Raw genomic sequence first — 25,469 nt, 5'->3', positions numbered from 1 at the left:
GGGGAAAAGAATCCTACTTACAAATCTGAGATGCCCAGTCTTAACAGAGGGTAACGTGAATAGTGCCTAAGTTGGTTCTGTAAAATACCAACAGTATTTCATGATGTTTCACACTTTATTGTCAGAAAAAGTCAAGYCTGCTGAATATCAATTGAATATCAAGTCTGCTGATATCTACCAATCAAACCAAGCACAAGGACCTGTAATTCACAATTGTAACCACTTCAATTAAAAAGTTTTCGGTGTATCACCTTGGCACTGTGGAAATATTGATGCCACTTCATTGTGAATGGTAAATCAGTGACAGACGTGTATACTAAGGGTACCRATTGTTCTGAAGTTAAAGAATAATTCAAGWGTTTAAAGAATAGAACTGAATTGGTTAACTGTAGTAACCTATTTCACAATTTCAAATCTACCAACTTCCTGATTTTCTCTTAACTCTTTTTATCCCTTTCCTRTTTTGCTTCCTGAATTTTCTGTCTCTCCAAGAAGCACTTGGACAGGAGGTATCTCTGTCTGCCGCCTTCTCAGCCCAGGAACTGATACAGGCAGTTTGTCACATTCTGCAACTTCTTCCCTGTATCCCCCACTTCCCCCTCCACCTTCTCCCAAAGCTTGTCAGTTTACAGCTACTAAGTAGTTAAATGCAACAATATTTGCATAAGCTATACTCMATTTACCTAGAGTTAGCACTGTCCTTTTTGGAGTTCAAGAGTGCTCAGAGCTTTCCATACACTGGAAACTTACGAGTGGAAATTTCAAAAGCAACCCGAGTGTCATCACTAAGACATGACAAATAAAAAATCCAAAATAATGGCCTTTGAAGATGCTAACTACAGGAGTACAGTCACATCACATTCATTCATATGATCACAGATCAAAGCATTTCATGCTGCTATGAATATGAAATCAGATATCTTCTCAATGTGGTAAGCTGGTTTTCACATGAACCAATGTTAAATAGTGAAAAAGCTGACTGTGTCCACTTCAGTGGTTGAAAGTATACTTCACTTCAGGAAACAGAACAAAATAAAAATAAGGCATTTATTTGAAAAAAAATTATCATGCTCAATTCTAGAAACCACAACAGTTTCCACAAAATCTTAAAAGACAACTAATACAGTGTTTATTTAGAAGCAGCATAAATCCAAACAGTGCATAAAATTTCCAAGCATTTATTGCAACAGTTTAAGTGCATTACTTTATAATTTTGTGCCCTTCCACAGGAACAGACATGGAGCAGCTACACAATTTATTCTTTTCAGAAAGCTTTTACTACTTTGAAACCTTACCTTTATAATTGGGTAACACAATGAACTAGTTCCTGTGATGAATTCCAGATTTAGGTAGACTAGATTTCAAGACTAAAATCAGTATGGAAGATGTTTAAATCTTTTAATATTCCCATAAAAGGCAACATAATAAACAATTCAAGTGAATTAAGACAGGCAATATATACAAGACATTTGTAAAAAMCACAGATATTCAATACAAAATATTCAGCTATCTCTAACAATTAAAGAAAAAACTTTTTTATAAGTTAAAAGTATGGGCCCATGCTTCTGAATGTCAACAGTGAGAGGTTATAATGACGTTAATCTCTAAAGTTTAAATATAATCTGTGCTGGCTAAATTACTTCCACGGCTTTTATAAATGAATGATGGAAGACAGAATTACCTAATATAGGAGCCTGAGAATCAAAAATTAAATTTCTATTTTTAAATGGTTTATAAGTGTGACTTCCCCCATTTGCTACAAGGATAACCTCTGTAGCTTCTTTGGCTGTGAGGCCATCATCTCTGAGTAGAAGCCCCAAATAAAACACGTAACATTTCCACTGTTGAGAAATAACCCAGGAGTATAGTTTGGTCAGAATGCCAAACCTTACGGAACAATTCTATGCTCATAGAAAAAAAGTTTCTGTTTCTAAAGAGATTAATGGGAATTCACAACTGTCGTCTTTAATTTAATATTATTTGATAAGTACCACAGTACTAACAAATCTTCACAAATATCATTAGTTTCAAAATAAAGATGTCAAAAAAGCACAGAAAAAATTATTATTCTTGATGGAACAGCTGGTGAGTTTCTACTTTAAATTTAGATTTTTGCTTCAGATGTTATGCATATGGCATCATTTTTACCAACCCTTTTCTCAGGGAAGTGGAGATAGTATCAGGATACAGACTAGGCAGCAAAGCTGAATTCTCTCTTCCCCACCTAAGTACGTCCAAAAGCCCTTCCATACTGTAGGTAATGGGAAATAGCAAAATTCACCCAGTTCCTTTTACCATTGCCTATAGAGAGCTGCAGTATACTTTGTGTTTCGTTTGGATAACAGCCACAATACTCCATCACACTGATTGATGTGGATTAGACTTCTATTTCCAGCCTCTTCCAGATGCTGGAGACTGGAGAGAACAGACACCAGCACTCCAGCTCCATAAATGGAGGATAAATGAAGCAAGTGCTTSACCTCACTTGGCAAAGTCCTACATCTGAGGAGCAGCAAGAGTGTTATTGACAAAGCACCTTCCTGAGGGATGCAGATTGCCACACGAGGTTTACAGCCTTAGAGTTGAGATGGAAAGTCCTTTGGTTCTCTGAAAGTTTCACATCCCTCTCTTAAACAGAGTTCAAATAGAACTCTTTGGAGTCTCTGAGCAAGACTGAACGTAAATGAATGACATGCAGAAAACCTTAAACCATTTCAACCCCTTGGCCAGAAAAACCATGCCATGCCTGGAAGCACCAAAGCAATGATTACAGAAGAAAAAAGATTTACTGCATTGTTGTCTAATATAGGTTTTCCAGATATGTGTTTGGAGTCTTTTGTTTGGTGGTTAACAACCATGCCAATTGTCTGGTCAAAACCTGGGAAAAGATAAAAACTTCATTTTACAAAGCCAACCAAGATGAAGARAAATTTAGCAACTAACTATATACACCTTCCTAAATTTATTTCACTATTATGGTGTTAAATCTCTGTAAGAAGACATCATCAGACTAAACTAAATAACAGTCAGTTTAATTTAAAACTTCAAAGAATGAGGAATAAGTGCATACCTCATTCATGAGGTAAAAGTTATATTTCTTTAGATTAGAAATTACTTCTTTTGAGAAGTTACACTTCTGTCAAATCTAATTCTCTCTTTATATAGTTTCACAGCAAAGAAAGGAATGAAATATGCTAAATCAGAAGAGGAAAAAGCTGTTCCAGAAGTCATTCTAAAGCAATGGGTGCTGTCTTGAACAGAAACAACTTATTAACAACATATTCTCTGTCAAAAAGATGTATTTGTTTTAAAAGGGAAATTATGGAAACATTATTACTTGACCTGACAGAAAACAAGCTCCTCCTTAAAGGCTGAATTTATAAATTCTATTTATACAGCAATTTCATACTACCAGCAGCTGGACTTTTTTTCTGTAGTACTTAGGTAATTTCTTGCTCTGCCTCTGTATTATCAATACTTTCGTATTGTGCTTCATTAGCTATTACTGTAGGCACATCATTATCCTATGTTTCGTCCAGCTGCACCATTCTATATACTGATAAAAACACACAATTTTAAAACACTTGATTTTAACTCTGTAGTAAAGTATAACTGGGTACGTGCATAAGCACACATTTAAGGTTGGAACATTCCAACCAAATAAGTATATTTTATATTAACCTTTTTTTTTTCTTCTTGGATTTGACTATCTGTCAACACTCAAACCCTGGAAATATCAAATAATGCTGCTGCTTTATTACCAAAAAAATTCTGCACCTCAGACAAAACTTAACCCCCCCACCATTATATTTCTAATATCCCTTAATTGTACATGAAGTGTAGACTCAGAGCATAAACAAGTAGGTAAAGTAAGTCCTTCTATTAGCTTTGTTATTTACAGAATAGGTACAGACTGATAACATGAGCAAATCTGAATCTTATTCTGCACAGCTATTCGAAGTTTTAGTTAATAAATGTGCAAGAAGGGCAGACTTCAGAAACAGTGGGTATCAGAGGCTACTAGATACACCAAATCTACGAATATTACCAAAGAAAAAAACACTGACAGAAGGAATTAACAGTAGCAGCATACTGTTTTCAACAAAAAAGGACATGATTCTTTATTCCCACTGCCATATCTATTGCTTTTCRAGATGCTGCAGAGATTAGAGTATTCATTCTGAGTTCACATTGAAGAGGGAATGAAAAAGTGAGTTAAAGGAGGGATGCAAAACCTGAGAGCATGCATCACATGAGCAGCACAGTTTTGCCTGTATCACATCACATATATACCACAGTATGCAAGTGTATAATATAGTATACAAACTCCAGCAGCGCTTATGAATTTGCAAAAGAACCTGTGAAACTTGCATACTGTCCCTGCTGCAGCTAAAAAAGTAAGTWGCTGAGCATGGAAAAAATATATGAAGTATAAATAGATGCTGATAAATGCAAGTGCATTAGCTAAGTTTACTCCATTTTCTTAATGCATCTGCCTCATTATGAGATTGAAACATTATCTGAATGCTTAAGTGTTTCCTGTTCAGGACAGAAATATCTAAAAATTCATCAAATGGAAATATTCCACTGTATTGTGCACTTTCATGGAATTACAAGGAATAGAGCATTAAAAAAATGCTCTATATCCAAATCCAGAGCATCAACAACAGTCTGTAGTTCTCACTGTAATTATAAAGGATTTGTCAAGCAGTGTCTCTCAAGCAGTTCATCTGCATATTCACACCTTGACTTCCAACTGGTAAGCTGAACAACAATGAAATGTAGAAACTTACGTTTCTCTGTAAACAAGCTTTTAAACTCAACAGCGTTAGATATGGTTTCAAAACAATTTTGAAACATACAATAAGTTTACAACTTAGCTTAAAGGTTGTCTGTAACATTTATTCACTAGCAATGATCATTCAGGGCAATGAGTTAACACTGAAATAATTTAGATTCAGCCAGCCACCATTTTTTTAAAGAAATAGATGCAGTCTTTTTATTTAAGTCACAGCTAGTTTGTGATAAGCTCAAGTTATGGGAAACAGTGTTCTATTAAGTGGTAAAAAAAACAGAAGGGAAACTATTGTTCACATTTTCCTGGAATTGTTCACATTTTCTTCCTTAATTCTTAAAGCTGAGACTATTGTTAAGACTTCAGAGCTAGGAATGGAGCTTCTGCAGTGACAACTTAATCCAAATACATAGATAAAGTTAAGCTGACATTTTCTCTTATAAAATGTCATTATAAGAAAATGCATACAAGGAAATTGCAGAAATTGCTTCTCCCAATGAAGCTTGTTGGATGTCTCTGGTCTCAGTCATCAACAAGGCAGTAAACTCCAATAAACAAATCAAAATGTGGAAAAAGATCAACTGCCCTTGCTCCTTTTCATGTTAATTTCCATCACTTTTGCTCCCTCTGTCCTTTATGCTGCTATTTTTGTATTTTTTCTGTTTAAAAATCAAGTCCTCAGCCTTTCTTGAAATTCAAGTACAATTTTAGGTTACATTAGGAGAGGTGGGGGAAAAAAGTAAAAAACGAAGACTCTTACCACTGTATTGCATAGTAGCTCCCAAATATGAATCAACAATTGATCCCAGTAGGCCAGCTGCTGCACCAAACACAATAATGGGCCATTGTGGAGCAGATATTTCCAGATCAGTCACAAAAATTAGTTGTGTTATGAAGTAGGCTATACCTACTGCCATGCCCCCAAGCAAACTTGAGAACAAGCCCACGAAAGTAACTGCTCCATTAGTACCTAAATCAAACAAAATRAAGCTGATTAAAAAACTGGTTTTAATGACTTGTATTAATTGAAATGTTTTACATTAAATCAAAACTGTTCATAAAGATCTTCTCCCCTTGTATTCACAAGGCTCTGCTACTGCAGCTTTCTGTAATTCCCATTATGCTGCTGAGAGCTTAACCTGTACCATTACAGCCTGTTACTACTCCTTTCCTGTCTGTAGGGTTAGTTCCCTAGAAATACTCACCAGCATTAAATTAAATAAAACTAGACAGCACACYTCTCAGTGTCACCTGGTATTTGTCTACTCTAGGTGATGATGGGCTAACAAAAGAAGAGATTTGCTCAATAACTGTGAGATGTGCACATTATTAAAGCAATGCCCTCTTTCARAAGTAGTATACCAAGAGATACTTCACCAACACATTTAAAAATAAAAGATCCAAATCCATAGACAGAAGATGTTTGACAGCTCATTGAATAAAAATCTGAAGAAAATTTATAAATAAAAAAATTCCCATGCAGTTAAATCCTGTTCAASAAGATCCGTACTTCTCATTGGAGCCAGAAAGACTGAAAAAAGGCACACTGCTTTAAGGCAGCAATGAYACCCACCATGGAGACAACATCTGACAGACAGAAAGTTCACTTTATTCATCTGTAGTAGAATATTATAGGAAACCAGTGATTTGTTAAGAAGTTAATTTTCTGTAGTGTCTGTGTTGAATATATATGTATTCTACTGATTAAAACAAGGTCTGAAAAAAATCAGTTGATAACTTGTATTCTTCATATAAGCAATATAATCACTTTTAATATTGTCAGAGTTTAGAAGTGACAGCATTCAGAATGATTTTAGCTCTGTGGATGTTATGTTCATGGATATCAACAAGATGCAGAAGAAACACAATTGAGTATATTCCATTTCAGAGAATGCACTCCTGGTAACCTTTTCTAATCCCAGATTTCTGGTATTTCTTTTTCTTAATCTTTCTTGGAACTTTTCAAGTTGGATGTGTAATTCAAAACAGATTAACAAAATATTAAGAACATGTAGAAGTGGTAACACCTTACCTACTGGAACCTGTTCCCAAGTTGTTATCAATCTTGGTTTGCTTCTACTCATAACACTGCCAATCTCTGAAGCCCATGTATCACCAGCAGAGCATGCCAAAGCTCCCAAAAGGGATAAGCACATCCATGATGCTGTGTATTCCTTTGAAAAGTCAATAGGAATTTCACCTGGTCCATTTTCTATCATGTATAAGAGAGCCAGCTCAGTAGGAACACCACCATTACAGAATACCTGAACCCAATTCCTCTGTCCACCTGAAGTATAAAAAATCAATTTTAGTAATTTCAGGCAACATCATGAGGCAAAACTAAAATACACACATATAAAGCTAAATTTTAAAAGACACATATTCTAAACAGAAACTGTATAGCAATTTATTAAACAGAACAGAAACAAAAGCGAAGTGGCTTAATATTCACAAGGACAGGGTGGAGGGGAGTCACATCAGTGCTCTCTATTCTAGATCTTACATTTCATTTGACCCTTTGAAAGGAGCAAAAATGTGCAGTATCTGAAAGAATGAAAGTATTTTGGCTTACCTTCTTTATACTCTGAATCTATTTGCTTCTTTATATCTTTTTTCCACTTAGTAAGTTTTGAAGAAGTAACAAAAAATACAAACAAAGAAGAGAAGAAACTGTAATTTGCAACTGTAAGGATAAATCCAACCACCAGTCCTATGAAGAAAAAAGAGGTATAGAAAGTTGCTTCATGTAACAGTAGTTGCTTTGCAAAGCAATTAAGTATTCCAAATTTTCTGAATATAAAGACTACCTTCCTGATAAATCTAAGACAATCATGCAATAAGAGATTCTATTGCCAAATTGCTAATTTTATTACAACTGCTGAAGCATGTGATTTTTAAGACCTTCTTCTGCCACAAATCAGTAATAATGTGCAAAAAATAAAAGAGCAATAAAACCCCTAGCATCCAAAAAATATATAAATGAAATTTAAGTACTCTGCCTGAAAAATATTATAATATATATGATATAGTAGATATATAACTGTGTCTCTGCCTCTATCAGCAAGTTTATCATCAGTTTGGGTATCAAATCCCACATCCAAGGCCTCTAAGATAACCCATAAAACCATCCTCTAAATCTTAGCAGATGCTACTTCTCTATTCTGTTCTTCCTTTTCTTTCTTAATTTCTGATTTATATTCCACCTTTTTATTTCTGTAATTTTCTTAAGTATGTAGTTCCTTAATGTGATTCATTGTATGTTTCCTTCCACAGAGGCCTAATTTCATTCCTCACCATGAGATTACAATTCTAAAGGACTGAAAGAAAAATGGCTGCATTTAAGAGCAAATGCCAGTATAAGCTGGATAGCAGAGCTGWTAAGAGGTAGGTACACAGAAGACAAAAAGAGTTTTGTCAGTTTAAAAAGTGCTCCCCTTAACTCATAGACAGAAAAAGATTCGCATAATGAGAGAAATGAAGGAAGGATTTGAAGCCCTGATTCACTCCACTGAACATCCAGTCAGACAATGTCACAAGACAAGGGTGAATTGCCTCATCCAGAAACATTACATCAAATTTCAATAAATACTATTGTACACTATACTGGGCTTTTTATCATGTGGTCAAGAAAAGCTGTGTAGAAACAGGGATTTGTTTTTAGTGAAGTACAGATTACGTTTTCTTCTTTCTGCCAGGCCAAAAAATACCTAGAACTGCTTCTATTACAGAAAGGAGAACCATGTTCTCCTAACTTATTTCCTACCAGGCAGGAAAGCTGCTGACATGATCATTTTAGGGTATTTCTTTACCACTACTTCTGCCATTTCTTGGTATCTCTGTAAATCCCTCTATATGTTAAACCAAACTATGAGATTTAACTGTAGACTGAACTGATATTTGAAAGAATCTTCTAGGTTTATACAAATAGAGTAATATTAATAATTTACAAACAGCAGCACAGGATTAACTTGACTGTTTAAATGGACATGAGAAGAACCAGTATGAATTCAGGGTATGTATGCCTACATTTATACTTTATAATAAAGATCTAGGTAGTCTTAATTTACAAACAATAAAAAGGAGCTTAATTTAGCTTACTAAATTTTTATCTTAAGTATCAGAGAAAACATACCTCCTAATGCACCACTGTGATCAAGACTCTTCTTTTTGAAACCCTGTGTAGCAATAATTAGTGGAACCAATACTGAAAAAAGCCAGCGCCATGGAGAAATGGGTCGTAAATTACCTGATAAATCAAAAAACATGATTACGAATGATCCTCATAAAGCTTTTTCAATGTCTTCATGTCTGAAAAGTCATTATTTCCTAGCATATACTTGAATTTTGATCTCAATAGAGATTAAAACATTTTACCCTTCAGAAAAGAGATATCCTTATGAATAGAACACCAAAATATCTGCAATTATCCACTCCATTCCTCTATTCAGCTCTCAAAGGAAAGAGAAAATGTATTTAATGAACAAAAATAGTAAAATGGGCCAAGAAATAAATATGGTGATATTTTCCATTCTAAACAGGATTTATGAACTTCAAAAACTAACATTTGAAATGCTAAGACCATCTGAAACCTGATTTGTATAGAACAGGTAAGTTCAGATTTTACAAAGAAACTCCAAACACACAGTTATAATAAAGTATGTAGAGTTCAGCTTCAGTTGTGTTATGTAAAATTCCAGTTAACAAAACATTAACATTGCTCTCRTGTAAAGAGACTGCAAAGCAACTTCAAGTAACTAAATTAGTGAAAGAGTTTTGCTCATTGTTGTGGGTTTAAATTCCTCTCTTTTTGTTCACTTTGGAATTTTTTTTTCTTYCCCCATTTGTTGCTGGGATACCTTGATGGCCGAGCTGTTTTGTTAATGGCCGGGCGATTGAAGAGACAATGACACCTATGGGCACACCCTWAATGGGGAGACAGCTTTTGTGTGGTGGGGTGGGGATTGGSGAGTGGGTTTTGGTTTTTTTTTCTCGCAGTTTGGGAGAGAGAGGGGKKTTTTTTTCCTGCTGGCGCCCCGTGCTTTTGCTCGGCGGTGGYTTGCTAGGACTCCAGCTTCAGGAGGGTGAACTCTGCTCCATTCCCGTCTCGCGTCCGCGGGATTCCTGCTCGTCTCTTTTGCTGTCCTGGATTTCTTCCTGTCCAGAAGAGCACCGGCGTTTTTCCGCTGTGAGTTTTGCAGAGAAAACTTTTCTTCATCCACCTCTGCCATCTTGTATGATTWTCCCAGCCGCGGGAGATCTGAGCCAGCCGGGATYYGCACCACCACGTCCCCTGCATCTCTGAGGAGCCATCGTGCCCTCCCTGCTCAGCCGGGGGCCAGCGGCGCCGCTGCCAACCAAACTGTAATCTTGCCAAGAAGGAGACTGTTTCCATAAGGCTGTCACTAGGTTTGGACTGCGCTGTTGTTGCATTGTTATTGCTACTTGTTTCATCTTGTTTTATATATATATATTAGTAAAGACTGTTACTCCTTTTTTACCCATATTCCTGCCTGAAAGCCCGTGATTTTTTTCAAAGCTGTAATAATTCGGAGGGAAGGGGGTCATAGCCACCACTCCAAGGGGGGTCCCTGCCTTCATTAGCAAATACCTGTCTTTCAAACGGTGACACTCATATATCAAGTATTAATTTGCTGCTAACTGTAGGAACAGGTGATGGTGATGATGATTATTACTAATGGTGATGAAGTTTCAGAAAATGTCAACAATAAAGGAACTAACAACACTGTCTGTGGTCACTAATAGACAATGTTTTTTAACATTATAAGAGAAGGAAAATTAGTACAATTATATTGGAAACTTTAACTTGTTTTTCAAACCATGACAAATAGCAGTGTTTTCAGGAAAAGTCATTCTTATTCACAAAAAGCTTTAGCTTGGTAGCTGTTGCCCATGAGACAAAACAAATGTCTTCAGCTCTTTTTTTTATCATCCATTCCCATTTATTTCTAGGATGTCCCTAATACTATCACTTTCTTGTCCATGCCATCAAAGACAATGTCACAGTATGTTAAGGACTGCTGCTACGTGGATGACAGAAGGTTCCAGAAGTAGCTTCAAGTCTATGAGGAGAGAGCATGTCTGCATGCAGACAAAATACCTAATGGCTGTGTTTCCGTAACTTTAATGTCACTTACACTTTTTATTCTAGTTTGGAAAACTTAGCTATTCTGTCATATATTTAAGTACCTAGTTGAGATACAATGATACTCTTCATTTTGTTTACTGGTAAATGTAATTTCATTGAACTAATCTTCCCGAGCTATTGTCATTCAAATGCCTGACTGTGGATTATTGGTATTCTTACAGAGGCAGTGTTTGCAATGCAATGCATGGTTTAAATCTATTAAATTCTTACTTTCATATGAAAGCAATTCCACTAATCAAATCTTCTGTATTTGAGAAGTATATTTCTCTTTGGRAACTAAAGAGAAATAAATTATTTCAGGTCTAGTATTCAAATCCATGCACAAATGGCCCACCTACTATCCTCCTCATTATACAGAAAATAAAGCCAACTTATAATCAAACCCAAAACTTGTTTCACAATGACTACTTTTAATGGTATTCTTCATTAACCATTTTTAAATTTGAATGCTTAAACCACCAAAACAGACTAGTTGAACAACTTTCAAACAGAATGTTTACTTTCACAAACTAAAGTAGCTCAATTAAAAAAACAAGTTATTTTCTTATCTTAATATCTACAGTGCCTTCTAATAAGCTTTTCCAAGTCACTACAATCTGAATTTGAACAAGATGAAGAACAGGAAAATAATACCTTACTCAGCAGTTATAACTCCACACTATTCCATAAAGAACTAGTCATGTATGTCCTAAACATATTTGTTTCCTTCTAAAATTCCAGAACACTCACTAAATAAAAGAAGAGTAAAGGAGCTGTTACTGTCCAGTTAAAAATATGTTATTTTAATCATAAAACCGATTTAGGAATTTACTGCTTCAGCAGTAAGAGTCTCAGAAATTCTATATTCTATCACCTCATTTTGACTTTAAATTGGAATACACAAATTTCATTGCAAAAGATGCCAAAAATACATTGTGCAGAACACTGAAATTTAAATGTCTGAAATTGTTCCTTAATACTACAATTTAAGTCTTCCATATTTGTCATCTCAGACACAAGAAAGCAAATAATTATATCCTGAACTACACAACTTACTGTGACAGAATTYCACTGCCAAAAAAAGTCAAGCAAGACAATCCACTGGATGAAAGTAGTGTGACCACTTTACGAAACATCAGCCATGGCTCATCAGCCACTTCTTCTGACCTTGATGTAAGGCTCTTTAAAACATACTTTGAGCTGATGACTATCTTGGCAAGATTTCAAGTGACAGCTTTTGTCTGAAAATCCACAAGCTAAAGCCAATAGTTAACATAGGTTTTGAAATAAAAGAAAAAAAAATTAAAACCTTGAGAAGTTATTTATTACATCTGCTATACAAATCATCACATGCTACACAAGACATCACAAATCTTGCATTAAACTAAGTCTCAATCTTGTGAAAGAATGGTTTCATAGAGGCACAGAGGCTTGTCTTGCTGGAAAGACAAACATAATGGTTTTCCACAACAACTTTTATATCAGCAGTACCCCAACCTTTGCRCAAACACGGGCTCCCTGCTGCAAAGCAGGACAAAATGTCTATGAAATCACAATAAAACACTTACTACAATGCAAAGATTCACAKGACAAAAACTTCCCTTCAGTGTACTGAAAAGCTCCACAGCTATAGTAGGTGAGCAAGGGAGTCTTGCAGCGCATGGCTGAGTCAGAAATTCAGAAGGCAAGCACGGGCTGTGTATAAAAGGCCCTCCAGTGCTGTAGCCTGGTATTGCTTATCACAAAGGCAGCTATTGGTGTTGAGTTTGAGCAGCACTGGAACACAAAAAGTTCCTTTTCCTTGGCTAACAAATAGAATTTTCATCTCTTTAAGGTCATTTTAAACKAACCTTTTTGGATTTCCTTGTAGAGGAGAAAAGTATATGTATTAAATTATTACTAAATGTAAGAAATTAAGAGTATGATAGAATCTATAACAAAACAATGAATGTGTTCTTTGACACTCTGGAAGGGTGGCTTAACTAATTTCTGGCCCACTGTTGGACACTTAAGCATTACTATAAACTGTAAATTAATAAAAGCATATTTGATGTATTCTTATATTTAAGTTAAGGACTGTGAATTTCACCACTTTTATGGGTCGAATTGTTAAGCCCGTTAACTACTATATGCTTCATTCCTCAAGACCGCCTTGAAAAGCCAAGGTCTTTCCACAGTCTCAGGCAAATGAACAGAAGTTTTATGTTCTTGTTCCATAAGCATGGAAATCCTCCAAAAAGGAGGATTTGTCTATAGTCTCCTTTCCATCAGTCCCTACCCTGATTCACCTGATACCAGATCTCCATGCTATGCTGTAAATTCCTGCTCACATTAGATAGCAGGGACTAGAATACCCTAATTGCCAGAAAAGCTGTACCTTTAGAGAACAGACATACATGAATGAAGTTGCATGTTTAACTCCAACTTGGGTGGCTATAAATGACACAAATAAAGCCTGGTTGTGAAGCCTGCTTCTGCCTATCTTCTACATGCCTGGAATCYCATTGCAAGCCAAAGTAAAAGTGTCCAGCCAACACAGATTTAATGCTGTGTAATGTATCAGAATTAATACCCCATCCAAAAACCTGAAGCACTCAAAAACAAGGGGCAGAGACACACAACTGTCTCTACAAAAGTCAGCTTATACTGGTGGGATATTTATTATAGCTCCTTCTGGATCCAGAGTGGCATTGGGCACTTGAAGATGTTCATACTGCATCCCAAGGCACTCTCAGCAACACTGCAATGACCCCAGAGTTCTTCCCGCATCAGACTGGCTGGGGTTTCAAGGACAAATCTTTACCTGTCTTAGAGAAGCAGTTAAATTCTTCTAAGCTTAAACTGATACCACAGGCAGTACTGCTACATTCGCACACTGCTGCAAAAAAGGTTCTAGAGCCAAAATGCCAGACCACAGGGAGGGAGAGAGGGACTGACCACAATGGCAGGGAGGACTTGTGTCCCTGCAGCTACTCRCAACTAAGTCACAGCCAGCCTGAGACATCTGAGCAGAATGCAGAGCTGACTACACACCTATGCCAGCCGCTGCAGGCATACATSTCTATCTTCTTAAATCATTTACCGTCTCTCTGTTCCTCGACTAAGGAATTCTCTCTTGCACGCCTTGTTCTGCATGTTGCAGATGTTGATTCCTAAAACAGCTTTTAAGCCTGGCACATTCCTCACATGCTGTCACGTACTTTCCCTGATATACAAAGGCCTCTGTCAGTTCAATCAGTTCAATTTTTCTTTACTTGCTTTCTTTCAGGGAAAGAAATCGCAAAGGATATCAGCATTTAAAATTCTACGCTATCCCCGGGCGGAGCTGGAAGGAAGCGGCTGTCAGTACCCTCTAAACCACTATCGCTTAGTGAGGTGTGAGGTTACCGGCTCTACTGACTAAGGAAGGGGCTGTGCATACCCCTCTTCCCATTTTTCGCCGCCTGCCGGGAGGGGCCGGAGGGGAACGTTCGCCCCTGGCCGTGCCATGCCAGCCTCTCCCCGGCCTTTGGACTCACCGTAGTAAGTACTTGCAGTCATGGACACGATCCAGAACGCCAGTGAAATACAAATGAGCAAGTTCAGGATGACCATATTCGCCATCATCTTGAGGTATTCTCGGAAGAAATCCTCCTGGTAATAGGACATGGGAAACCAGAAGGAGAACACCTGCTGGGAAAACACAAGGCGCAGGGCATCAGCGACACCACCGCCACCACCTCCCTCTCTTCCTCCTCCTCCAGCCTGGCCGGAGCCGCGGSCGGGCCTGGCCCGCACCGCCCCCGGGGCGCTGCCCGAGGAAGGCACCGAGGCGCTCATGGAGAGGCTGCTGCGGCCACCCCAGCCCGGGCTGCGCGGCGCTGGGTGGCCGGAGGCGCTCGCACCGCCCGGCCCGTCACCGACCTGCTCCCCCGGGCCGCCGGCGCCGCCACCATCCCGCCCCGCGGCCTCCCTGCGCATGCTCCGCCGGCCGCCGCGCGGGCCCGCCGGTGTGCTGCGCTGCGCTGCGCTGCGCCTGCCCGCCGCCAGGGGGCGCTGCGCCGGAGCCGCTCACCGGGGCGCGCTCATGGATCGCTGTGGGGCTGGGATGGGGCAGCGTCCCTCCGGCAGTGTGCCAGCGTAGAGCCAGTTTGTGAAATAAAACCAGGAGCGACACGCCTGAGAAAGGCATGACGGCTGTGGATAATTAGTGATACAAATGATGGATGAGGTTTGAAACTTGTTGGAGCACTTCGAAGTTTATTAACAGCAGAAGAARAAGACTTGAAATGTTTCGTAAAGCTGACTTGGGATGAAAACATGGCAAACCTGCCTGGTGGCTTTTCTTGGGCATGTAACAATTACTCCCAAAATACTCGAGTTGTAAATAACCTAACATTAGCTATGGGATGGACTTCACAGGAGATAATGATGAAGTAGCATTTATGTATTCAGCATTTGTTCAGTGGAAGGTAGACCAAAACCTTCAAGTTCACAAATACTGTACAGATGAGTCACCTCATGAACATCTATAACCTCAGGTGTTTTTTTTTCTCACGGACTTGTAGCAGCAGCAGCAAAAAAGAATATTTATTTAAGTATTCAGTGAGAGGCAGAGTAATGCGAAAAAAAAACAGTTAAAAAATGTAGAAGATCTTTGATATACAACAAGTAGTTTTAAAGCTAGACAATTAAAGTGAACAATCCTAATTTAAGGGATGGTAATTTCCTTACTGAATTTAAGACTATTTCTGGCTTGTGGCATCCATTTATTTTTGAGGTATGTTCTATTATTTTTCATTCAGCATGTGGAGTAGGTTTCTATTGGGGTGTGAACATAGTCCATGTTGTGAATTCTTTCAGAATTTCTTAGCAGAAGAAGGCAGACTTGTTCCAGAGGTTAAAGTTAACACTTGGGTGTTTACTTCGTATTTTCTGCAGGCAACTAAAGCCAAAATTTGGAACAGGTGCCTTAGACAAAGATTTATCTTATTTTCTGCTATATTTATTGGTAACAGACTGGTAACGCCCAAAACTTATCTCAACTGAGAGATACCTAAAACAATAATACTAATGTAGAAATACTGACTTTGGTATGTCTAGTCTTCCTTCTTACCTCCCAAATTTTCATTAAACCTCCATCTGAGTTCTGAATTGGAGATTTAACAATCAGGGGCTCAGTAGCTGGGCTGCTTTGCAAGAACAGGACACCTTTCAAGAATAATGGTGATGTGACACTGCTTATGTGCTTCTGCCAAAATCTAAGGAGCTGAGATTTTCAGCCAGAACAAGATCAACYGTACTTAAACTGGCAGCTGAACAAGCAGCTGCTTGTTCTGGTATGATCAACTCCCATACAYGTACTTATTCAAATACATCCTTAACTGTAATAAAATGTGATATTTAATTTATTGCTTACTTTTTGTTTTCTAAACTGTAAAAGACAGATATGGGATTTTCTGGTAGAGGAACAAATGTTCCTGCAGAAGTCATACAGCCCTGGCTGTTCCGTGGTTCTGTAAAACTGTGGGACTGTGATTAATGATAACACCAAGCTGGCATGAAGAGGAAGCAGGTTTGTGGAGCTATAAAGGATCCTTCAGCATTTTTCATAGATCCCATGCCATGTGAAGTAGCACTTGGTGCTGATTTAGGGACATACCAGACTATTGGACTGGTTTATCTAGAGACCTTGTGTTTGGCTTAAAGCCAAAGGTGCAGATACTGGTGGGGTTTACCTGAGCAAGAAAAGCAAAACATAGAAMAGCTCTCCACCCCTGGTGTGAGAAAGGTGGTTCTGGTCAGGAAATGTCTAACAACCAGAGCATGAATAATGTTGGCTTTGACTCCTTTTTCAGTTGAGACTTTTATTAAATGTGGCTTCATACATTCCTCTTCCAGAATTGCTGATTGCCAACAAATTTTCCTGTGTACTTACAAGATTAGGAAACAAGAAAGAAATGAAGACAAAATTAGACTTCTTTCTACATTTAGAAGCTGGAAGAAGTAGCTATAGTTTTGAAAGTAATGTCTTCAACAGTTACTATAATTGGCCCACATATTGTGTTTAAAGTCCTGTTTTCTAGATCTTGCTCTTGTTTTTTACTAGGTTCTGTAACAACAATAAAAATAACAACAACACTTTTAATGGGTAAAAGCTGGGGTTTAAAAAAATTTAAATTATCATCTGTATGCTCACAATTTTGTGAATTCAGAATTAATGTATTTAAAAAGCCATCAGTCAAAATCAGTCAAAAGAGTATTATGTATATTTAATACATGCAATACATAATTTTTAGAATCAATTTTTACTTATAAACCCCCATTCCTTATTCACATCTAATAATAGCGATAAGCTTGAGAATTTAAAAAATAGCAAGTAACAGTTTTTTAAGACAAATAGACCTGAAAGCTTTTCCCCACATTTTCCCATCCAAATTCATATTTGGAATAAGAAAAATCTGAGAAGCTTAAATTAAAAAAAAAAAAAAAAGTAGAATTATAAGCTGTCCAATATTTAGAAGAAGAGTTTCTTTTTACCTTTTAACCTAAATGTATAGGATGCAAAGCACGGCCAGTTCAGAGTCTAGAAGAAAAAATAATACGATTTAATAAGAGGCAGGAATGTGAGATGATTAAAAATAGCATGACAAAAGGAAGATAATAGAATGTTACTGTACATAGCATGTTAATAAATCTTTTACATTCATTCTTTTCCTAGGAATTTAGTAGATTTGCCATAATACTGCATAACATTTCAAAATTTTCATGAAGATTTTAGAAGTAGACTTCCTGGTTTTTTTGGTATATCTGAGATAGTACTTTCAATTTCTCTTCAGTGCTTAAAACATTATTCATATTTGTGCTTTATAGAATACATTATRAATAATATAGCTTGAAGGTTAAACATTAATTTAAACATATTTTATTCTCCATTGTTAATCTAGTCTTCTCAATAACCAAAAACTGATTGAAGACAAAATATTGTTCAATACATGAAATTAAACATCTGTAAACATTGTTAACATTGTGTTAAAAGTGTAGCTGTTCACAAGGGCCTTGAGTAAYAGTCATACTCTTCGAAAAGACAACATAAGACTGTAAAATTTTATGCTAATAGTGTCTTTAGATAGTTACAGAAAACCAAAGGGAAAAAGTTGTACTGCAGGAAGGGAAAAGTAATATTGCAGATAAATATTCATCTTAAGTAGAGCATTCATTATTAGTAGTTGCCTGTGAAAATACCAACCAAATTGCAAACAGTAATTTTCATACCAAAGGAGTTGCTACACAGATGAATCCCTAACATTTTTGAGGCAGTTAAAAATTTCAGTGCTTAACACTGTAGCAAAACTCTTTATACCAGGATTTGGGTGGTGCATTATAAAGGAAATGGCTCACCAAAAAGAGAACCTAGAAGGAAGCTTTAAGTATTAAATTTATTAAATATGTGTGGGTAGGCTTTAGCTTTATGTTAAATGAGTTCACCCAAGGACAATAACACTAATTATTTTTTTTCATAGTAGCCTAATTGTCCCTTTTCTAGTCATTTATTACAAAAATGTAATACTTATCTTTTTACTATGTGTTTATATTGTGTTTTTCTAATTTATCAAGTACTTCARGAAAGAGCCAACATATGGAAAGTAGCACATGTTCAGGCTTCTGATACCTCTAGTATATTTTCATTTTACACAGGAGGAAAGTTAAAGGATTAAACTAGAATGTAAAAGGTAATGAAAAATAAAGGATTCAGCAATGGGTAGTTCAGTATTGGGGAAGAGTAAGTAAGGCAGGTAAAGATCTAAAAGGGCTATGCACAAGGAATGACCATCATCAGTCATAGACTTGCCAAGATGGTAAAGAGGCTTTAAACTAAAGCTGTGAGGGGAAGGGAATCTCCTTCCRTCCCAGTCCCACTGGTTGGATGCCAGTGCCCCCGCAACAGATGCCCAGAACCCGGAGAGGGATCACAGTGATGGCTAAAGATTTTTAACTTTTTTTATATATTTGTAGCTTTGTAGATTTTTAAYATATAGCTGTATAGTTTCTAGCAGTTTCTTACACTTCAGAACAGTAGTTACCCTTTCTCATACATTGTCACGTTCTTACAGTGCTGTTYGGTCTTATTTTCAAAGAAAAGAATTTCTAGCAATGACATCTGGTTTTGCACCAGCACCTGGGAGACATAACAAGGTATAGAGCTGAGAAACCCTTGGAGGGATTCCAGTGGGGCAGGTCCAAGGGTGGGCTACCAGGGCAACCTGGTATATATATATATACTTACTAGATAAACTAATTAGTTAAACCTATAAAAATTGTGAAAATTTGATGCTGCATGTGTGCATAGGGATAATCTGTGCATCTGAAAGCTTTCATTAAAAGACTGCACTTTATGTTATCAATTATGCACTTTATGTTATCAATTCTAATATTGTTTGGAAAGCTTTTCTTCTGATTTTAGGCAACAATAGGTTAGAGGGAGAGCAGCTGAAGATCAGCACAAAGGAATTCCAGCCACTCCAGTGAGTTGGCTTCATTGGGGGGGGTATCCAACTTAAATGGCTCTCTGCAAATGCACACAGCATGGGGAATAAACAACAGGAGTTAGAGATGTGCACTTGCCTGCTGGGCTACAATCTTACTGCAGTCATGGAGACACGGTGAGTGGGGTGTTGGAATGAAAGGATGCAGACTCTCAGACATATCAGAAGGATGCATCTCTTCAGAGACAGGAGTGACCTCATATTCTCAAGACCTCACCTTCATGACGGACTCCAACCATAACAATATCTATTGGAAGGACAACAGGCCATAAGCAACACAGCAGGCCATAAGCAACACAGGAGGCTCCTGAAGTGTGTGAAGTATGATGATAACCTCTTTCTCCAAGTGACACTGAAGCCAACAAGGAGAGGTGCTTTGCTGGGCCTTGTTCTCACCAACAAGGAGGGGCTGGTGGGACACGTGAAGCTCAAGGGCAGCTTTGGCTGTCAGTGACCATGGAATGGTGGCTTTCAAGATACTTAGGGCAGTGAGGAAMGTGCACAACAAGCTCACTGCCCTGGACGTCAGGAGAGGAGACAGGGCACAGAGGGTACCACTGACTGGCATCAAAGCTGCATCTTTGTTTTATGATGTAGAGCATAGTCTATGCCGAAAGAATAATAGCTATTAGCAAGGAACAGGATTGGCTGGCTTTTAGATTGAGATAACTTAAAAGATTCAGAATCATTGTTACATACATTTTTATCCTATGAAAACTCAGGTCCTCCACATCTGCCACAGCAAACAGATGTAATCATACCTAATGATTCAAATCAGCAGTTTAACTTGTTTAGGCAGACTGAGAAGCAGTGATGGAACTATGTACATATATCTTTTTCCCACAAAGGTCATAGCTAGATTTTAAAGTCTAGAGTGGTTTAAATCCAACAGGCAACTAAAAATCATGCAGTTGCTCACTTACCTCCTCCCTATGCTGGTGGAATGGGGGGGAGAATCAAAAGCAAAACTTGTAGGTGGAGAAGAGAACAGTTTAATAATTGAAGTAAAATTATAATAGTAAGTARTAATAATGGATAATAAATAAATAATAAATAATAATAAACAATAAAAAGGAAAATCAAGTGATGTACAAAACAATTGCTCACCATCTGCTGACTGATGCCAGATGCCATCTCTGAACCCCAATTAGCCCCTCTTCCAGGTACTTCTCTGTGTTCATACACAGGGCATGACAGTCTATAGTGTGGAATATCCCTTTTSCCAGTTCAGGTAACCTGTCCCAGCTATTCTCCCTCTCAGTTGTTTTGTTTCTTTTTTTTTGTTTGTTTTTTGGTATGTACCTCCTCACTGATAGAGCATGAGACCAAGAAAGTCCTTGGATAAACACAACTTAGCAACAACCAAAATACCAGGGTGTTACCAACATTATTCTCATACTGAATCCAAAACACAGCAATGTACCAGCTACCAACAAGAAACTAACTCTATCCCACCCTAAACCAGGACAGATCATCAGCAAAAGAACTATGTTACATTTACTTTTCAGGATGTTCAATAGACAATTCTGGTAAATACTGCTGAAAATTTAAGATGACTAACTTTCMTTGTGCTTAAAATAATTTGTAAGAGAGGAGGGAGAGAAGGGGGGCCAACCAAAGCTAAATCTAGATATGGAATAAAGTCTTAATAAAAACAAATTGCCTCCAGGTTATTACTGACCAAGCCTGGATTCTTACAGGCTTGCCAACCTTCCCCCCGCCCCATCCCGGGCACGCAGAAGACCRATGTTTACCAGTCTTTACTTGTCAGAACTAAGCAGAACAAGGATGGAAATTTGATTTACTATTTTTAACTGACTATTCCAACCAGCAGACTAATGGCTTTTCTAGGGGATGTCCATATTACAAGATGTACACATTACATGGCAAAGGGTGATAGTGTTTCTGCTGTCGGGTCTCCAGTCATCAAGATATGACTTTGTATCTTCCTCACTGCCTTTTGCCAACATTGCTTTTGGTTGCTCCAAACTACAGGGACTCCAGTTCTCTGCCTTTTTCATGCAAAGAGGGTGGRATGCTTTCGTAACCAGTCTTCATGGATTCTGGCATGAACCCTTAGTGGCTGTACCATGCAAGTCAGGGAAGATGTGGTGATATCRCATGAAGATTGACCCAAAAACTCAAGGCAGATGATAGCAACACTATCTTATGCATGAATGAAACCACAGGATGAATACCGAGGGACTCCTGGTAGTTCTGATAGGAGAAATACAGGTACCATCACTTCATCCGCTATCAAGTGTAGTCCTCATTTATGTTTGTTTCAGTTGATTAAGACTGGAAGCATAATAGAGGTTACGGCATATGTGATTAATTCAGTTCTGACTAGGGAAGTATAGAAAAGTAGCTGTCAGGCCTCTTTTCTGCAGTTATATTTCTTAGTTTAAATTCATAATCCATTATATAAAATGTCCTAAAGCATGTAAAATGCCTCTTAAATTACCTTCAACCTTATTTCACTTTTTTATGTTACTGAAAACATGGAATAGTTGAAAGTGAAGTATCAAAATTACTCTGAATTTTAAACCGAATAAAAGCACTATTAGCGTTGCATTATGGCTGGGTGTTATATACAGATTAGAGGCAGGAGCAYCAGCTATGAAGACATAGCTTAAATACTGAGCATATTGTGTCTCTCTGAATTAGCAACAAGTGCTTTGCATTTCTATACCAGTTAATTATAAGAAGTTAAAAAAAAAAACCCACAAATGGGCAAAGTTTAAGGAAGGGAAGTAATATTGGTAAACCCCTGTTCCACATCACATGAAAAACTTAACAGCAACATAAAACTGGATGATCTGCCGTTTTTGTTTTACAGAGAGTGAAACATCATATCAAACATTTTATTAAACATTTTCTGCTTAACTTTGGAACACTTTATAGCCACCTCTTTTGTAAACATTGCCTTGAGTCCTAAGTAGAGTCTCTGGATCCTATAAAATAAAAATTATAAAATCATTCTTCASTGGTTACCTGTTAAAGTACCAAAGAAGTTGTAAAGCAAGTTCATGAGGGGAATATCCAGAGAAATATCCAGCTGTGGAATGAATGCAAATTCAAATACACAGCACAATGGAATCTTCCACATTTCATACAATCTAGAAAACTTGCACTGATTTGGTCTCATGATACAGAAGACCCTACACTTCAGCAGCATTAAAACYACTAAGGACAGCAGTGGTGTCTAGTGTTTTTGAAGGGAATTATTTTTCTTACAGTGCAGCATTATTATGTTTATAATCAAAACTAAAACTCATAATTCTTAGATTTACTGTAGATTGTAAATTTGTATTTGGAAGGTTGTATCTGAAAAACTAGATGTTGTATATGTGGGCAGATGCTTAGTTTTCTGTTAACCCAGACAAATATTATTTCCTTGGAGAGATAAATATTACAAGACAATGTACTTGACAAATGCACTACAGATTTAGCTGCATTTTGCAGGTAGACAAAAGTAGCAAACACTCTGTGACCAAGAAACTGGATTTTGGGAAATAAACTTTTTAATAAAGAACAAATTTTCTATATTTGAATACTTACTAAATCAATACATTTACTCATGCAAATACAATACTTTGATTTTGGCGCTACAGAATTTTGTTCCTGATTCTCCTAAGGCAAATACTCACAGATCCAAATTCAAACACTGCTAAGGAACTGAAGACTTTTTCAGTTTAGAAACTGGATAATTAAGTATGAAATGTGAAAACATCTTGGAAATCTAAAACTAGAGTAAAGATGGAAAGTTTTACCTAAAAGAGGTGGCTATAAAKTGTTCCAAAGTTAAGCAGAAAAATCCCTTACCTTTTTCTCTTCAGTCCTGATTCAGCAAAACTGGTGCAGAAAAAGTAAAAAGTAAGATGAATGTAAGTCCTATGACAAAGAATTGCAGAATCCCAATGTTTTCAGCAACTGAAGTTTCTCATCAGAAAGAATATTGCACTGCCTCTTCTACTGCTTTGCCGTGATAATTTATTCCCTTTCTGTCAGTCAACAACAGTAAAGTGATGTCACGTGAAATTATTCTGTCACGAAGCAGATTAAAAATGGAGAAATCAAGATGCCAACGAACAGGGTGGAGCTCAATCTACTCTTCTCACGCCAAAAGTGTCAATTAAAGATTTATTATTTATTTTCTTGTTCTCCTGACTTCAGAGATCCACCCAGTGTCACAAATTGGTATTGAAGTCCCAGAACACCCTGTCACTATTCACAACACACTAAAATAGCATCACTGCTTCAATCTCTGAAGAAAGAAGTTTTGACAAGCTGAGGASGGAGGGGAAAAGCACCGTCCTAATCTGTGAAACAAATCTGCATTTATGCCTTATTTATGCCTTTGTCATTACAAATATAAACAAAACTTGTTGCTCTACTTTTCCACATATGAAATACTTCAGTTTTGTGAAGTCTAGAACATCACTATAACAACAGGAGTTACGTCCCAGCTGCCAACTCTTGGTACATTTTTTTTTTTTTACAACATTGGTATTTGTTAATGTGGATGCAGAAATGAGAATGACTAGGATTCAAAGAAAATCTCAGAAGAAATCCGAATAAACAAATAAAAAGTGAACATATTTAATGTCCATGAAACATATTTAATGTCCATGATTATTTTAGAATGGATCAGGATTTTTTGAAAATATATTTTTCACTCTTGTCTTGAGACGTCACCAACCTGCTTTTATGCTAATTATTTGAAACTTACAATTGTAAAATGTCCAACTATCTGGAATTCATCTTATATGTTTAATTTCTCTTATGTCGGACACTGATTTAGGTGCATGCCTTAGGCATGCTGGAGCTGTTTTTTACCTCCCTCCAAAGATTCAAACCCAAAAGAACTTTTGTCAAAGGCTGTGAAAACAAGAAACTCAAGAACTCTTCCAGAGTCAGATTTGCCACACAGAGTTTCTGAATTCCTTGAAAACTGATTTTAGAATTGTACTAGAAAATGCTCACATCCAAATATAATCAGTAATGAAAAGTTTTCTGTACAATAATCAGGCCACTAGTAGCTGCTGACTGACATAAGCTACTGAAACTTTTGCGAAATGGTTAATGGCATGATGCTCAAGAACTCTTTCTCTTTTCTTTCTTGACTTCTATTTGCATATATAGAAATCAGTTTGAGCCTATGGGTGTCACTGTCCTCCTACTGACTAACACAAGGAGATTCCTGCAACGTGTCTCCCCTCTGAAAGCACTTTTCAATAGGGGAACTGAAACAACCAGTAAACTAARAGAGAAGATTTTGATAATAAATGTATGCTGGTAAATGAAAGGAAGAAATGTCAGCTGGGTGCAGCTGAAGCACTGACCTGTCAGTATATGACACTGTTTAAACTTACTCTACAGATGTACTTCCACCAAAGGAGTGGAAGGTTATTATTGCCAACTGCCTTTCCAGCACAAATTGCAGAACTTGCTACCCTATTTAGCACTTCTGTACTTGCACAAGAGCCATTGGGTTTCCTTAGCCATCTATGATACACGAATTCCTGATATGCCTTTGGGGCTATGCACAGCTCTGGGTAACTTTGGAAGTAACTCCGCTTCTTAACATTCCCTGGCACTCCTATGCAAGTGCCTTGCTGCTATGTTGAAGCTCTTCTGCAAGCATTACTATTGCTCACTCTTAGCAATAGTAAAATACTAAACTCATGTTTTCCTCTTATGATGATACCAAACAAGAAAATGTCTTAATTGATCACTCAGCAAGCACAGTGGGACTTTCTGGCTAGCACACTCCTGTACATGCTCTCATCAGCCTGTCCACAGAGCAGTCAACATCTGCTCCTCATTCAGAACTGTTTTGCAGGACTCAGGCCTGGAAGATGAAAACATTGCCTGGTTGTGCCAGGGGTGCCAGTTACACGTTGACTCCTTATGGCTCTCCCCAGATGACCACCTTGTTGCACCTCAGGTTCTCCTCACTTATTTACTGGTGTGACTCAACTAATGGCTCGCCCTTGCAAGG

The 25,469-nt window shown here is 37.5% G+C and overlaps 1 protein-coding gene across 5 annotated transcripts; it reads right to left on the bottom strand.

Annotated features, from left to right (window-relative positions):
• Positions 1-1,021: 1,021 nt before the first annotated feature.
• Positions 1,022-23,581, bottom strand: TMEM19 (transmembrane protein 19). Of its 5 annotated transcripts, none has more exons than XM_057377865.1 (8): positions 23,291-23,581; positions 17,460-17,505; positions 14,459-14,612; positions 8,928-9,041; positions 7,368-7,505; positions 6,828-7,082; positions 5,556-5,765; positions 1,022-2,878 (listed from the first exon to the last, which is right to left on the bottom strand). In XM_057377865.1, the coding sequence occupies exons 3-8, from the start codon at positions 14,586-14,588 to the stop codon at positions 2,715-2,717; spliced, it is 1,011 nt and encodes a 336-aa protein (XP_057233848.1). In that variant the 5' UTR covers positions 14,589-14,612; positions 17,460-17,505; positions 23,291-23,581; the 3' UTR covers positions 1,022-2,714. The 5 variants fall into 5 exon arrangements, with proteins under 5 accessions (XP_057233848.1, XP_057233857.1, XP_057233831.1 ...); XM_057377874.1 differs by having other exon boundaries at positions 14,459-14,609; XM_057377848.1 differs by lacking the exons at positions 17,460-17,505; positions 23,291-23,581 and adding an exon at positions 14,844-14,916.
• Between the last annotated feature and the right edge of the window lie 1,888 nt (positions 23,582-25,469).

This window comes from Malurus melanocephalus, unplaced genomic scaffold, assembly GCF_030028575.1.
Source record: "Malurus melanocephalus ecotype Western Australia unplaced genomic scaffold, MMel_1.1 scaffold_10, whole genome shotgun sequence".
Taxonomy (NCBI): Eukaryota; Metazoa; Chordata; class Aves; order Passeriformes; family Maluridae; genus Malurus; species Malurus melanocephalus.
This window is presented reverse-complemented; position numbering and strand designations above follow the sequence as displayed.